The sequence below is a fragment of the Halichoerus grypus genome, chromosome 10, assembly GCF_964656455.1.
Source record: "Halichoerus grypus chromosome 10, mHalGry1.hap1.1, whole genome shotgun sequence".
Lineage (NCBI taxonomy): Eukaryota > Metazoa > Chordata > Mammalia > Carnivora > Phocidae > Halichoerus > Halichoerus grypus.
The window spans coordinates 126077868-126093258 of record NC_135721.1 but is presented as its reverse complement, the minus strand read 5'-3'; the positions used below and the strand labels follow the sequence as shown (position 1 = coordinate 126093258).

The following is a 15391-nucleotide window of genomic DNA, read 5'->3' as shown; positions in this document are numbered from 1 at the left end:
GAGCCTCAGGAGTGTCATTCTCACCAAAGCAGGAGGGAAGTGAGGGCAGTTAGGGGCCAGTTCCCTGAAGCCTGGTCCCAAACTTCACTTGGGGTTTTTGGGTTAGTTGGGGACTTCCTTTCTACTTAAAAACGAGGAGGGAGAAGGTTTTTTTTTTTTTAAGGGGGAACTAATGGTTTCCATGCCGATAAAACAGGAGAAGCTTCTTCTCTGAAGTATGGGGGTGAGAGGCTTTCCACGTGCAGTGCAAGCTTTTCTCTTTGCCTCTTCTGCTCCCTTCAGAACCTTCTGGACCTGACACCACTGATTGAACCCCTTTGGGTCATATGAGACAGAGGCATGGGGTCTGGGGAGCCTTCGGGTCACCCAGGGCTTCCTGAGGCTCAGGGATCTTTGAACGGGGCATGGGCACAGACTCCAAAGCTTGCCAGATGCAGACATGGAATCTGACTCGGTTTAAGTTTCACTTCCTAGAAAGGGTGCTGTGTGCCCGAGAGAGGCCCATGGCTCCCCCTGCCGTGGTCCCCCGGCCTCTGGGACTTGGCAGGTCCCCCTGTGTTTCCAAGACGGCCGCAAGATAGCCAGCATGCTCGTCTCTGCCATGACCTTGACACTCCCCTATGGAAAGGTGGGGTCCTGTCCCTCCTTCTGAATCTGACCAGTCTTGTGAAACCAAGAGAATGTGGTGGGGGTGACACTGGGGGGACAGCAGAGAAGACCGAGTTCAGTTGGAAAAACTGAGGCAGCACTGCCCATCGCTGGGGCACCCACCTTCCGAGCCGGAAGCTGCCACATAAGAAATCAGAGCCCACCCTGAGGCCACCATGTGGGGAGGAAGGAGAGGCCCCCCTGAGGTCCTAGCCAATTGCCAGTAGCAGCCACCCAATGAATCAAGTCCCCAGCCCTTCTGTCATTTCAGCTGTGGCCTCAGCCATTCTAAAGCAGAGACCAGCCAGCCATGCTGTCCCTGATCATGAGTCCCTGAGCATAAAAAAAAAAAAAAGATTTTATTCTCCTGCTAAGGTTGAAGGTCAATTGTTAGAAATAATCACTGGAGCACTTGGCATGTGCCAGTCTATCCTCCATTCATTCATTCATTCATTTATTCATTAACAATATCCAGAATCTCACATCTCGCCCCCTCACTGCCCCTGTCCTGGTCCAAGCACTGTCCAGGCAGCTGTCTCGCTGGCCTCCCTCAGTCCACCCTCACGCCCTGCAGTCTGTTCTCCACATGCAGCCAGAAGGATCCTGTTAAAACCTACATCCAATCTCAACACTCCCAGGCTGGAACCTTCCAGATCCTCCACTCACTCCAAGTATTAGCCTTCCCATCACTCAACTCCACTCCAGCTACACGTGCCCCCGTTATGTGCCGCAGACTCCCAGACACGCTCCTCCCCCAGGACATCTGCACTTCTTTTTCCCTAGGCCTGGAACACCGTTCCCCTAAGTATCTGCAAGGCACATTCCTTCACCTCCTTCAAGACTCTGCCCAACTGACCCCCCCCATTTAAAGATGCAGGCTTCCCCCCACCAGCACTTCTGACCTCCCTCTCTTGCCTCACACCCTTAAGACTCATCACCTCAGGCCTATGATTTATTTTGTGTCTGATTCATGAAAGATTGTTTATTTCTGGATCCCCAGCACATAGGATAGGGCCTATGCGTAGTAGGTGCGCAGTAAATATTTGTTGAGTAACTGGAAGAATTAGCACCCAGGCTGTGCCAGGGGCTGAGACTATTTAGAAAAGAGCCCAGGGCACCTGGGTGGCTCTGTCGGTTGTGTCCAGCTCTTGGTTTGGGCTCAGGTCATGGTCTCAGGGTCCTAGGATCGAGCCCACGTCAGGCTCCCCACTCAGTGCAGAGTCTGCTTGAGGATTCTCTCCCCCCCCCCCCGTCTGCCCCTCTCCCTGCTTGCAAGGGCTCTCTCTCTCAAATAAATAAATCTTTTTTAAAAATTCTTTTTTAAAAAAAAAGAAAAGAGACAGCCCTACCCCTGCAGAGCTTCCAGGGAGAAAACAACCCCCACAAAATAAAGACCAGAATAGAAGAGCGCATAAAGAATCGCATGTGTGATGAGTGTTCTGAAGAGAACAAAATTTGGATGAGGCCAAGAGTAACAGGGAGGCTTGCTTCCAGGAGGGTGGCCAGGGAAGGCCCTCTCTCCACCTGTCAGACTCCACCCATCCCAAACTCCAGGGCTGTGCCCAGGAACAGTCTGTTTGGCTTGGCAGATGAGGAAACTGAGACCAAATTGGGACCAGAATTCATGACTCCCACGCCCACGTTCCTTCTGCTTTTCCACACCACCTTTTTCTTATCGGTTGACAAATAAGGATGAAGAAAGTTTGCCTACAGTAAGGCAGAGAGTTGGGCCCAGGCCCAGGCGGAGGGCTAGCAAGCCATGCTGTCAGGTCTGTCTACACAGAGGCAGGAGGTGGCTGGGAAGCCACCTGAGTCAACACCCTGTCTCCAGCTTGCTCTACCATTTGGGTTCCTTCGGTTGCAAGTGACAGAGAAAGCAACTTGGAGCGACCTAAGAAACAAAGAGAATTTGATTCATGTCCCTAAGGAGTCAACGTGTAAGAAAGCTGACCTGAGAAGAAAGAAAACAACTCAAACTAGTCAAAAGAGAAAAAGGAATCTATTGGCGCCTGAAACAAAGAATCCAGATGTAAATCTTCCTCCTTCAGGTTTAGCTAGATCCAGGTCTCAAATGTTTCCAAACCCAAGTATGTACCACTTCTCAGCTCTGTTTTCTTCTGTGTGTTGGCTTCATTCCACCTCTACATGAGGCAAGATGGCATCAGTCTTCCCTTACCTTCATGGTGGAATGACATGGAACCACTTAGCCAGTTGGAAAGGGTAGGCATCTCCTCCTAGTTAGGTGAAGATGCCCAGATTACTCTGATTGGCCAATCACTGAGGAAGAGGGATTGGAAGGCTCTGATTGGCTCGGGTCTGGATCCCATGGTCTAGCCTTGGAGCTCTGCAGCTGCTGCCTAATTTGAACCTTATGGACCAAAGATCGGGGAGATCCCCAGATGAAAACTGGATGCTGTTATAGAAAGTACGTTGGCCCAAACCCAACAAATAATGCTAGACAACATGTATTGGGCACCTAACTGTATACAGTCCTGTTCTAAAGGCTTCACAGGCATTGAGCCATTTCCTCCTCACAACTCTTTAAGTGCTCTTATTGGCCTCACTTTACAGTTGAAGACACTGAGGCCACAAGAGGGTAAGTTACTTGCCCAAGAACTAGTCCATAGTGGAACCAAGATTTGAATGCCAGCTGTCTGGCTCCAGATCCCATCCCCCCGCCCCCCTTCTCAGCCTGTTCCCTGCTGCATTTTAGCAAACATCTATCTGCTTGGCTTTCTCCACTCTCTCTGTCAGCTCCATGAGACTAGAGATTTGTGTCTGGTTTTTTTTCACTGATCATGAAACAGTACTCGACCGTAGATGCTCAGATATTCAGGCATGTGAATCATATGGCCTCCCAAACACCCACTCACTTTACATACAAAACCTTGTGATGGTCAGCTTTCCAGCACCTTGAATGTATCGTTTCTACGCTTTCTTTGAGCTCTAACTATACTCCATGGTCCCGTCCTAAAAGTTCGCCAAGAAGTGAATCCTGTCACTTCTCACTTTTAGCTAAAGGTTTTCGACTCTAGCTTTTGATCTGTTGACTCCTTAGAACGTCAGCTCCCTGGGGGCAGGGACTTTTTTTTTTTTTTTCCATTTCTTTATCTGCAGTGCCAAGAACTGTGCCTGGCACATAGTAGGTCTTTGAGGATTTCTTGTCAAATGAATAGTTATGCAAGCAATGGGGTTCCTAAGCCCTTCTCTTTATGCCCTAATTTCCTTTCCAGATCCTGAGCCCTTGTCTTGAAGGCTGATCTTTGCCTCCTCCCTTTGAAAGACCCTTCTCTTGTCTCGTGTCCTGCTCTGGAGAGCTGGCTTAGTTCCCTGCCTCCCGCTGGAATTCTAAGACCAGGCACAGAGAGCCCCCAGATGCCCTGGCACCTTGGGAGGGAAGACAGGGAGAGTCTGTATCCATAGGTTACAGGAGCTCCTGTCCTTTCTTGACAGCCCTGGAGAGGAAGAGAGAAGGCTGGAAAAAAACTGTGACCAGGAAGAAGGGGAGACGCCAGGGGAGTGTAGGGTTTAACAGATGTGCTTGTGTCATCCCCTGTCTAGACAACTTCTGAGCTTGTGAGGTTCGGGACCACACATTTCCATCCCTCCCACTCAGCCTGCTATTTGCTCAGGCCGTTTCCCTTGCCGGAAGCACCCTGTCCTCCACCCTCTTCTTCAGAAAAACCCTGTGGATTCTTCAGAACTTTGTTCCTCTTAGGCTTCTTAAACTTTTAAGACCTCCTCCAGGCAGCCCTCTCTGACTGCCCCCCAGGCCAGCAGTTTCCCCCTTCTTCTTCCTGTTTGTGCGATACACTTAACCACAACTTCTTGTATCATTCATTGGTTTCCAAATGAGAATAGGAGTCAAGACGGGGCTCTGGGGTCAGGACCTCTGGGTGCAAATCTCAGCTGTGAGGTCTGCTTGCTTTACCCACCCAGGGCCCTGCAGGAAACAGATGGTGCCCTCCAATAAAGGTGTGAGCAGAGTGTAAGAAAATGAATATACAGACCCCTGGGGCTGGGGACAGTGGGGAGCATTTGCTGGAACCTGGAGAGGGCCACCCACAGGGGCTGTGGCCCCCAGCAGAGCAATAGAGGGATGTGCTCAGTTCCCAGCACCTGGGCAGGAAGGACGCCTGGCAAGTGCCCGGGCCCCTCCTCCCACCTTCCCATCCCCTGGCGGTGTCCCCCCTCCCCTCCGCCAAACCCCACCAGGAGCGAGAAAGCATGGAGCCCACTGATGTGGTCCACCCAAGTGAACCTCCCAGGGCGCAGGGAAGCACAGAGGATGGGGACGAGGTGGGCCAAGGGACGATATTCTGCTGCTCCACCTCCAAACTGCATGACCGTGGGCAAGTTCTCGAAAACTCTCCGTGCCTCAGCTTCCTCACCTGCAAGTAGAACGTCCAACTTCATAAGGATGTTGTAAGGGTGACGTGGGGAACGGGAAAAGTGCTGAGAAATGGGCAGGGCCTGTGATAAGTACCCCATAATTATCAGTTATTCTTCATCACTGTTCTTTAAGGGTGTTTACCGTATTGATCCCGGTGCTTCCTGTTGCTGAAGCCGCAAAGGCTACTTGTTTGAGCCTGTGACTAGCCACAAGGTTCAGCCCGGTGTCCCCAGCATCCCCTCGGAGCCTCCCAGGTGCTGGCAGGGACGGCTCTCCCACTCCCTGCACCCAGCCACCCATCCCACGGCTTCTTGCCGCTCTCTCCCATTGGCCAGGCCCGGGTCACATGTCTGCCTCGGGGCCAATCACTGGAGCTAGGGAGCCAGAAAGTGCTGATTGGCTCTACTGGGTCACATGCTCCGCCCTACAGTCAGGCTGCCCCTACCTAACGCAGTAAGGGCGTGGCAGGGACCCCAACCACAGCTGGAGGAGTTTTTTCCGCGGGGAGAAAATTCTTTGCTAAGACAGTAAATAGCTAAGGGGTCTGCTCTGTGCCAAACACTGTTTCAGGCGTTGGGGATACAGATGTGAAACAGAGCTGACAAAAATCCATGCCCTCAGGAAGCGGACACTCTAGTGAGAGTGGGTGGGGAGGGGAGACCCATAAAGAAAGAGGTAAAATACGTAGTTTGTCAGGGGTGGAAAGGGAAGAGATTTCTGCTAACCTACAAAGACAAAATGTAAGCAAAGACCCGAAGGAGGTGAGGAAAGGGCCTTGAAGATATCTGGATGAGGGCTCCAAGCAGTGGGAACAGCAAGTGCAAAGGCCCTGGGGTGGGGACATGCCTGGCATGTGCAAGGAATAGCACAGAGGCCATGTGGCCACAGCCAAGTGGGCAAGGGGAAAAATGGAAGGTGATGAGGTCCGAGAGGGGATGAGCAGACCGTGTAGGATCTCGTTGGCCCTTTGGAGGGTTTGGGGTTTTGTGCAGCATGAGATGGAAGCCCTTGAAGGCTTTTCAGTGGAAGGAGACAGGCTCTTTGGTTTTAACAGGATCCTCTGGCTACTTGATAGAAGGAGGAGGGGGTAGAAGCAGGGAAACCAGTTGGGAGGCTGTTAGGATCCAGGCAGGATTATCCTACCACCTAACACTGTGCCTCGCACATAGTAGGCCCTAAATAAAAATTTATAAAGTAAATGAAGGAAGACATAAGTGGCCGAGCTGTCTGGACCACCTGGCCCCAGCACACGGGGCATCTCTCCACACCCTACAGTCCCCTTTCTCCCCTTCTCCCTGAGCACTCTTCCATCCGGTCAGTGCCTTGTTCTGCCTCTGGCCACATCCTCCTCTCCCAGCCCTTCAGCTGCCCAATCATTCCCAAACTCCTCTTGGCTAATCTTGTTGGCAATTTGGGGATCCTCAGAGGAAGACTACCATCTGGGTCTTTCTGGACAGGCCTGGGTGAGGTCCCGGGAGCTTCCCCGAAGCTGTGGTCTGTGGGGCCGAGGGGTCATTGGTCCACCAGAGACTTGTTCCTCTATGCAGATTAACAGATAAATCTAGAAGCAGGAGTGATGCTTCTGAACACTTGGGATACTAGACATTTCCAGAGCTGTCTTCCTCGACTGGCAAGCCTTTGCCAAGGTCTGTGAGAAGACACAGGACAAAGAGAAGGAGTCAGGCGGACCTTGCAGCTGGTGGGAGTGAGACAAGGTGTCCGAGGGATAGTCAGAACATCGGGCCACTGGTGCTTTACAGATTCACCACATACTCTCCGTGTAACCACTTTGAATCTTTTTCCAAGGAGGAAAAAAAAAATGGAGGCAGAATCCCATGTGTCATTTTTAATTGATTTCTTCAGCATCCAGAGAGGCTGGCACAAGGCCAGGGGAAGTCAGAGCTGGGGGAATTCATCAAAAATCGACCTACTGATGACTTGATCTGATGAAATAATTAGCCCCTGTTATTCACCAGTCTCCAGTCACAGAGCTTTGACTTCTATCCAGAGGGGGAGCATCCTGGCTGGTGGGTTATAGTTGCTAGGGAGCAGGGGGTGAAGGGGACTGTGGTTGGGGGGGTGCATGAGAAAACCAACATGGGTGCCAGGAACAGAGTCCAATGATCACGTCTCCCAGCTCCACTCACCATCTGGCCCAGAGCTCCCAATGCAGGCTGCAGCTCCCAGCTCCATACCTCCCTCACAGGTCCAGAGCCCCAAAAGACCCTCAGAGGACACCTGGCCACCTGCTGCTCCATTTGGCAAATGAGGAAGGAAACAGGTTGGGAGCCTCAGGAACTTGCCCAGCGGTCTGCTTCCAGGGGCTTCTGTTTGAGCAGTCTTTTCGAGCCAGACTGGGTTTGAACCCCATGCCTGCCACTTATTTAACCATGTAATAATAAGAAAAGTACTTTTAACTCTCTGTGCCTCGGCTTCCTCATCAATAAAATGGGTATAATTGGATGGGCGGAAATGCAGATTAAACATAAAATGGACAGATTGGGGGCTGGAGCATTGCAAGCTCTCTGTTTCTGATAGAAGAGAGGTGTGGGGCATCCCTTGGAAAGTCTCTCGATGTTATTTTAGTGCTTGATGTCTATCTGAAGGCACATGAATGTGCGTTTCACACATGAAGGTGAGATGGTTGGTGCATCAGTTCAAGTGCAAAGCACAAAGCATCCTGATGTGTTTCCAGGGGCAGGTGGGACACAGACTGATAAACAACATGATTGGAGGACTACCCCATGATTTGGGGTAATTCAGGGACTGATTCGATGGTGGAACATGTCTCCTTTTCAACCCTCTCCCGGCCTCCCATTCCCTCCAGCAGAAAGTCTGGGACGGTGCTAATGCATTTTGACTCCTTTCAACACCTAGAAAGAGAGCATGTACAGGTGGGAAAGCAGGTGGGCACAGAGCTCAGCTCAGAGCCTTAGGAAGGAACGAGAAGCTGTGAGACTGAGTAACAGTGTCTGCTTTCTTTCATTTTGTGTGAGTTAGTTTGATGGAGACGGGAATGCCAATTTTTCCTTTACCCTTGGATAGAAAGTTTGCTTTTCCAAAAACATGTGTTTGTGTTTTTATTTTTAAATAAGGCCATGTCACAGTGGAAGGGTTGTGCAGATAGACCAGTGACGGGGGCTGTGGCACCTGAATGGGGGTGGTTGGGAAAGGTGCGTTTAGGGGAGGGGACCCGCGCTGAGCAGTCAAGGGGGAGCAGAGGTCAAACTATCTCTGCCGTTTCCTCCCCGGGGTGATCTCAGGCCCGTGATTAAGCCCCCGAGTTCTCAACTGTAAAATGGGGACAGCACTCATACCTGTGTGGGAGGTGGTCAGGAGTGGAGGAGACTCTGCAAGCAGAGCGCCCGTCACAGCCCACCCACAACTACAGCGACCATCATCCAGGAATGGTTTACTCTGTGAATGATGTGTTCTGGGTCATTCCGTGTGCCAGGCTGTGGTCTCAGCGCTCTGTATGAACCCGTTTCATCCTCCACACCCATTTTATAGATGAGGAAACTGAGGCACAGAGTTGAGTTATTTGCCTGGGGTCACCCAGCGAGTGAGTCCAAAGTCCATGTCTTAACCATCCACAGTGTGGCACCCAGCAGGTGCTCAAAACACAGTTGGTGCGGTGGATCTGGCTGTCGAGAGGCCACAGGATGGAAGCTGGTGCTTGCCCTCGGGGCCTGTGAAAGTCACGGTTCCCAGGTCAGCGCTCCTGAGAACGTGATCACCCTCATCTCCCCTCCCTGCACAGATGTCCTGTTGGAGGCCCCTGGGGAGGGAAGCACCGCATGGAGCCTGCTTCTGCTCCCAGCCTGCCCCCGAGAGTGTCGACTAAAGGCATCACTTCCAGGAGCAGTTTGGGGTAAGGGAGCAAACAAGGAATCTTGCAACCCCCGGAGGGAGCTAGGAAGGGAGGAGAGTCATCGCTACCCGCAGGCTTGAAGGGGCAAGAGGAGGCTGAGAGGTGCCCCCAGGACTGGAGGAAAGCTAGAACAGTGGCCAGCCTAGAGAGACAAAGGCACTGGGGTGCCGCTGATGCAAGGGGGGGAGCAGAGTTGGATAAACATGCTGATGTCCTGCCTCCCCCTGCGCAGCAGCCTCCCAGCAGAACTCCCACTGGCAAAACCGCAGGAAGCCAAAGATGGGGCAGGTGCAGTCTGCAGAGGTGAGACTGGCTTCCTGGGGCACAGAGCAGAGTGGAAAATGGATCCGAGGGACAAAGAGCAGCCCACCCCGGGACCCTTCCTGGGGGAGGATGATAGGGGAAGGGGATTGGTGATGCCTCCGAGCCTCCATACCGAGGTTATGGCATGGTCCTGCCAAGTCCCACGTCCCTCGGTCTGCAGAACTCAGAGGATCTTAACAAAATCTCCATTCCTTTAGCTCTCAGAATATTTATTTGGTGCTTACTACTACGTGACAGGCCTCATGCTAAGTGCTGGGGACCCAGCTGTGATTAACACAGGCCTACTTCCTACCCTCATGGGGCTGACCCTTTAGTGGGGAGAACCGGGCAACTAAGATAATTACAGGTTGTAGTAGGGATTGTGAGGAGAATAAAATAGGTTACAAAATATAGAAAGTGCCTCGCGTGGGGGCACCACCTTAGGTAGGGCAATCAGGGCAGGCCTTTCTGAGGAGGTGACATTTGTGCCAAGACTTGGCAGAGGAGAGTGAGCCCAGGATAGAAAATCAATCTGGGAAAAGACTTCCAGGCTTAAGGAAGAACAAGTGCAAAGGTCCTGGGGCAGGAACACACTTGACTTGTCAACAGAAAGAAACCCGTGGGGCTGGGGAGCAATTGGGAGGAAGGAGGAGAAGTAGGCAGGGGCTGGACCACTTGAATCACCTGTAGGCCCTGGTAGGGAGTGTGTATTGTATTCCTTGGGCTAGGGAAGCCAAGGGAGGGTCTGAGCAGGTGAGGGACAGGACTGGGGCTAAAGTGAAGTGAGTGCCTCGCACTGGTGCCACCCGGCGTGAGTGAGTCCCTTCTATCTTGTGCCCTGAACACCTTGCTGGTCTCAGCCTGGGCCAGGCCTACAGAGTGATAACATGGGATTTGCATTTTAGGAAGATCCTGCCGGTGCCCTGGAGAAATTGGAGGGTGGGGGCGCAGTCGGGAGAAACAGGGGACCTCTTAGGGGGCTGTTGCAGTGGCTCATCCCCTTCTATGGACCAGAGCCCTTGATGAGTCCCCTGAGCTGGGACTTTGGCAAGGGTGGGGGGAGGTGGGCAGAGTCCTTCAAGGTCACGCGGCCCCACCTCCAACAAGCTTGGTTTCCTCCTGACACGTCTGCTTGCTCACTCTCTCTCGTTTTAAATAAATGAGACCTAAAGTCTATATCTGGAAAGACTTGAAGGCTCATTTCCTCAAGAAGTAGAAAAATGACCACAGAGAGCAAAGAGCAGAACAAGATCAGACCTGCCCAAGCCAAGATGCGCCCATCCTGCCTTCCCTCCCACCTTTGCTTGTGACCGCATCTGACCTGGGGGGGTCCAGGGGTGACCGAGGTCGCAACAGACTGTGACAGCTCTTCTCCCGTAGCTTTTTAGCCCTCAGTTTTCTCTTTTGTCCTTTTGTTGATTCTGCAAACTTAAAACTCATGTGAATAACTTGTCCAGCTATGGGATCTGTCTGCAGGGCGCCTTCACACACATCCCTGCTGGCTTGAGCTCCTATAACAACCCCGTCTCCCCATTTTATTCACGGGAAAACTGAGGTCCCCTACTGGCTTGAGGGGGAGGACACCCAGCTGGCGAGCGACAGAGCTGTGACTGGAACACACACAGGGTTGTGTAGCCCTGCTCATCCACACCCTACCTGAGCCACAGGCTGCCCAAGAGCGGGGACTGCGTCCTGCGCACCTCTGCCTCCCCGCCCCCAGAAATATCTGTTCCCCCAGTCTGGCCTCCTTCTTTTCCTTTCTTTGGGGCTGATCTGTCTGCTGAACCGGTTGGCGGGTTCGGAGACAGGCTGGCTATCTGATGGGGGCCAGGGCCACCAGCAGCACGTTCAGAAGACTGCCGGCCCAGGGGAGCAATCTTGTCTGCAGAAGCGGTCACAGAAAGCTTTCCTGCCACTCTGTTACCTGAGCACATTGTAAGTTCTTTCCTTCTCACTTTCTCCGAGTTAGGTTTCCTCTGCTCCCAGCTCCCCCTGATCAAAGGAACCCTCGTTGTCCATGCCAGGAATCATTATGCAAGCCCGAGCCGTCAGGCGGCCTTTACGTAAAGACTGACCTGATTCTTTTCCTCCTACTTTAGATCCGTGAGTAGAGCGGGAAGAAGGGACCAGAGACACATCCACAAAACGCCACTTCAGACTCGTGGGTCCTGCCAGAAGCCCCGGATCGGCGGCACGTAAAATGGCCCCCCCCAGCCTCCTGCTTTGCTTGCTCTCCGCAACCGTTTTCTCTCTGCTGGGGGGAAGTTCGGCGTTCCTGTCCCACCACCGCCTGAAAGGCAGGTTTCAGAGGGACCGCAGAAACATCCGCCCCAACATCATCCTGGTGCTGACGGACGACCAGGACGTGGAGCTCGGTAAGCAGCCGGCCCGCAGGCTCGGAGGCTCCTGACGCAGGTTGGCCGTGGAGACCTGTGGAGCTCGCTTGGATGTAAACCAAGTCATGGGGGTTTGTCCCCCACGTGTGCATTTGCAGCTTGGTCCGCAAGGCGAGGGGTCTCCAACTCGTTCCTGAGGCAGAACCCTTCCTGGATTGCTCCAGAAGTCCTAAGGAGAGATGCTGAGTCCAATTCATTGTTTTCACCCAGTTTCTATTGAGTACCTGCTGGGTGCCGGGCAAGATCGCAGGGCCTGGAACTTCAGTAATGAGTAAGACAGGTACTATCCCTACTGTCGTGGAGTGAGGGACACAGGTAATCAGCAAGGTCACGGGGAAGATCATTTCAAGAAGGGAGAACCGGGCTGGTGGTACTAGAGAGAGTGCTGTACCGGATGGGGGCGGGGAGGGGGAGCCACTTTGAATTGGTAATCAGGGAGGGCCTCTCAGGGGAGGTGATGTTTGAGCTGACACTGAAGCTGAGAAGGAGCCAGCCGGGGTGTGTGTGTGTGTGTGTACACACATGCACGTGTGGGCCCTGCTCCTCCAGTCTTAACCACTTCAGGTGGGCTCAGCCGTCCTTGGTGGCATCCAGGGACAGGGAAGGTGGACACTCTTGCTAGTGACCTGACCCTGTTCACAAAGATGGTGCCTCAGGAGGATGAGCTTGGCCGCCTCCTGTGCGGAGCGCCCTCCCCTCGCGGTGCTTTGGCTCCGGGTAAAGCGGGTGAGGACAGGGACCCTTGGCAGGGTTCAGCTCACTTGCACCGACGGCAGGCCTGTCAGGGGCTTCTCCAGCTCACAGTCTCAGCGCCTTCATTCCCCACGCGAGCCACCCACGCCGCTCCTTGGCCCGTGCAGAAGCCGCCCTGGCTCCGGCCCTGCGCTCCCACACCAGACCATAGGCTCCTCCATCTGAGCGGTGCGTGCTGCACCTGCATGAGGCTTTTCTCCCCGACATGTCCCTTTGCATGAGGACAAGCCTCCACACCCGAGGCCGCCAAGAGCGAGCCCTCCAGAGTCTGTCTCAGCTGCACCTTCTGCTCCCCAGGCCCAAGCTCCACTGATATTTCCAGCTCACCATTGGGGGTCTCCCTCAGGGTAAGCCTTCTTTCTCCCTAGCTTGTGTCTTCTTCCCACCACCACCACCTTAAATTCACTGATTTTACAGGTTCTATTTCTCCAATAGGAAACCGTACACAGAACTGCCCTACAGAAATATAACAGGATCCATAAATGCAAATGATATAAGCAATTCTAAATTTTCTAGTAGCTACATTTTTTAATGCTAAAAAAAACAGGTGAAATTAATAATGTATTTTATTTAACCCCATATGTCCAGATGATTCTCTCTCAACATATCAGTCATTAAGGAGATAGTTGCATTTTTTATATTGTTTTTGAAATCTGGCCTGTAATTTACACTTAGAGCACATCTCATGTAGGACTAGCCACCTTTCAGGTGCTCAATAGCTGCTTGTGGCTACTGTATTGGACAACACACAACGCCTTGTGCATTTTCCTCCTATAGATTTCCCTTCTAATCATCAGTGCTACTGTGTACTGTGAAGAGAAACCTTTTAAAAAGGGAAAACAGCACGTGCAAAGGCCCTGAGGCAGGAGCAAGGAGACACATGGGGCTGGAGCCTGGGGAAGGGAGCTGGAATAGAGACTGGAGAGAGAGGATGGAGCTGAATCTTGGAGGCTCTCATGGGTTGTGGTAGAGAGTGCCAATAGTTGACCAGGTGAGGGGTGGGCTTTTTAGCCTCTATCCACTGTCAAAGGACAATTGAATATTATAGATGACAACTAATGTAAAGGTTTACTGGATAAGCCTTTGCAACGAAACCTGAGATTGTGGTGAAGATCCAACTGTGAATCTACACTCTTTTTGGATCCATTATTAAAAGCATACACCAGCCTTTTTAACTGCTAAGAAAAGGTGATTTATATACATCCCAGTTGCTCCTTATAATGATTTGTATTAATGATCACAAGTATAGATTTTTCTCAGGGAGCTTATCAAGTGCAAGGAGACTTTGCAGCCAGGAAGCAATCAAAGCCCAGAGCCTTTATTGACAGTTGGACATACAGAATACCTATCTGTCCGGCAGCATCTAGCTTGAACTGTGTTTGATGACCATGGGGAGTCTACAGATCATGGCCATAGGGATGCAAGTTTTGTTTCTGGTAGAATTTTGCAGAGAGCCCTTGCACGTAGCACCCGGATCTCTGAGCACACAGGTCTTGCTTCACAGGGCCCCTCGATGGTAGTCATGCCTGGGAGTTCAAGACTGCCCAGACACCCACTTGTGCATTCGGCAGATACATATTAAGCATCCAACTCTGTGCAGCGCACCATGCTGGGAGCTAGAGGATGGGAAAGGAGCATTCCAGGCCAAGAACGGAAGGGCAAAGACACTGTGTTAGTTAGCAGTGAACTTGGTAGGTTAGGACAGAAGGAAGGCTGTGGGGTGGAGAGAGCCGGGATAGAAGTGGAGAGAGATAAGGCCAGGAGTCGACTGGGACCAGGTCATGAGGGGCCTTGTGGCCATGATGAGGGTTTTAAGTTTTAGTAAGATGGACATGGGTTCAGGGGCCTTTAGCAGGGGCCATGAGCTGACTTAGGTTCCAGCAGGATCCCTCTGGCTGATGTTCAATTTGGGATTGCCAAGAGCAAGAGCACAGAGACGGGGAGCCCCATTCGGAGGCTTGCGGGAATTGGGCAGGGGGTGATGGAAGCTTGGACCCAGGGCGGGAGCAGTCACAGGTGGGGCACCGACAGATGGTTGGATGTGGGGGTTAAGGAAAAGAGGAAGATCAAGAGCTACCCTAGACTTTTGGCCTGAACCAAGGTGAATGATTGAACAGCCACCCTTAGGAACAACACATTTTTGGGGCAGCAACGTGATGCAGCTAAGCCTCATGTCAGAATGTGATCGTACGTTTACATCTGTGACTCTCGAATAAAACCAACAGAATATGCAAATATAGAAAAAGGATCTATGGGCATGATAAGGACACAGGAGGGAGGAGAGCGAGGAGAACCACAGCTAACTTAAAATACATAGATTCACTCTATTTTACAGAGGGAGGGATTAAGGCACAGGAAAATGAAGTTTCTTGTCCAAGGTCACACCCACATGGCTAGACCATAGCCAGGCAAGACTGAAACCAGAGCCCTTGGTCTTAACCACTGTTCTACTTAACCAGTCTCCTGGCATGGCTGTTGAGTTGTTTCTAGATTGTTCGTGTGTTCGTTAGTTGGTGTTCACTGTCACAAATACCATTGCCAGGAATGTCATTATGCATGCATCTCAGCATACGCTGAGAGAGAAGTTCCAGGCAGTGGGTTCGGTGCACTGAGAGCCCTCGTGTTCTGGGGCATCTGTCAGCTCCCACACCGCACACCACCTTGCATAGATGCCCGGGGCCTGTGAACCTTCCCTTCCACGCTCGAGCCGCCCCCTCCCCAGCGGAACTGGCTTTTGAAGGAGGCTGTGCAGCTTTCGGGAGGTGAGGGATGGGAAGATGGTAGTGGGGGGGGGGGGCGGGGGGATGGTGGGCTTTTTATAAACCACTAGACAGACCCAGATCAATAATGCATGTTCCAAAAAAGGCCAGCCCATTATCTCACAGTCTGCTACAACCGAAACGCAGAGGGTGGTCCTAAAAAATTTATCATCTGCTATTTTCTGCTCATTCGTGCGGCAGCTCTGATGGTTCTCGGGGCTGAAGGCTTCTCGACTGAGCTAATTCCAGGCTTCCTTCCAGTCCCGGG

General features: G+C 52.2%; 1 protein-coding gene across 5 annotated transcripts in view; it reads left to right on the top strand.

Annotated features, from left to right (window-relative positions):
• Positions 1-15391, top strand: part of SULF2 (sulfatase 2) — a 111479-nt gene that overhangs the window by 15229 nt on the left and 80859 nt on the right. For all 5 annotated transcript variants that reach the window (XM_078057281.1, XM_036106107.2, XM_078057284.1 and 2 more), the window contains one exon: positions 11315-11590. In XM_078057281.1, coding sequence (XP_077913407.1) covers positions 11416-11590 — 175 coding nt within the window. In that variant the 5' untranslated portion in view covers positions 11315-11415. The remainder of the gene's footprint in view (positions 1-11314; positions 11591-15391) is intronic.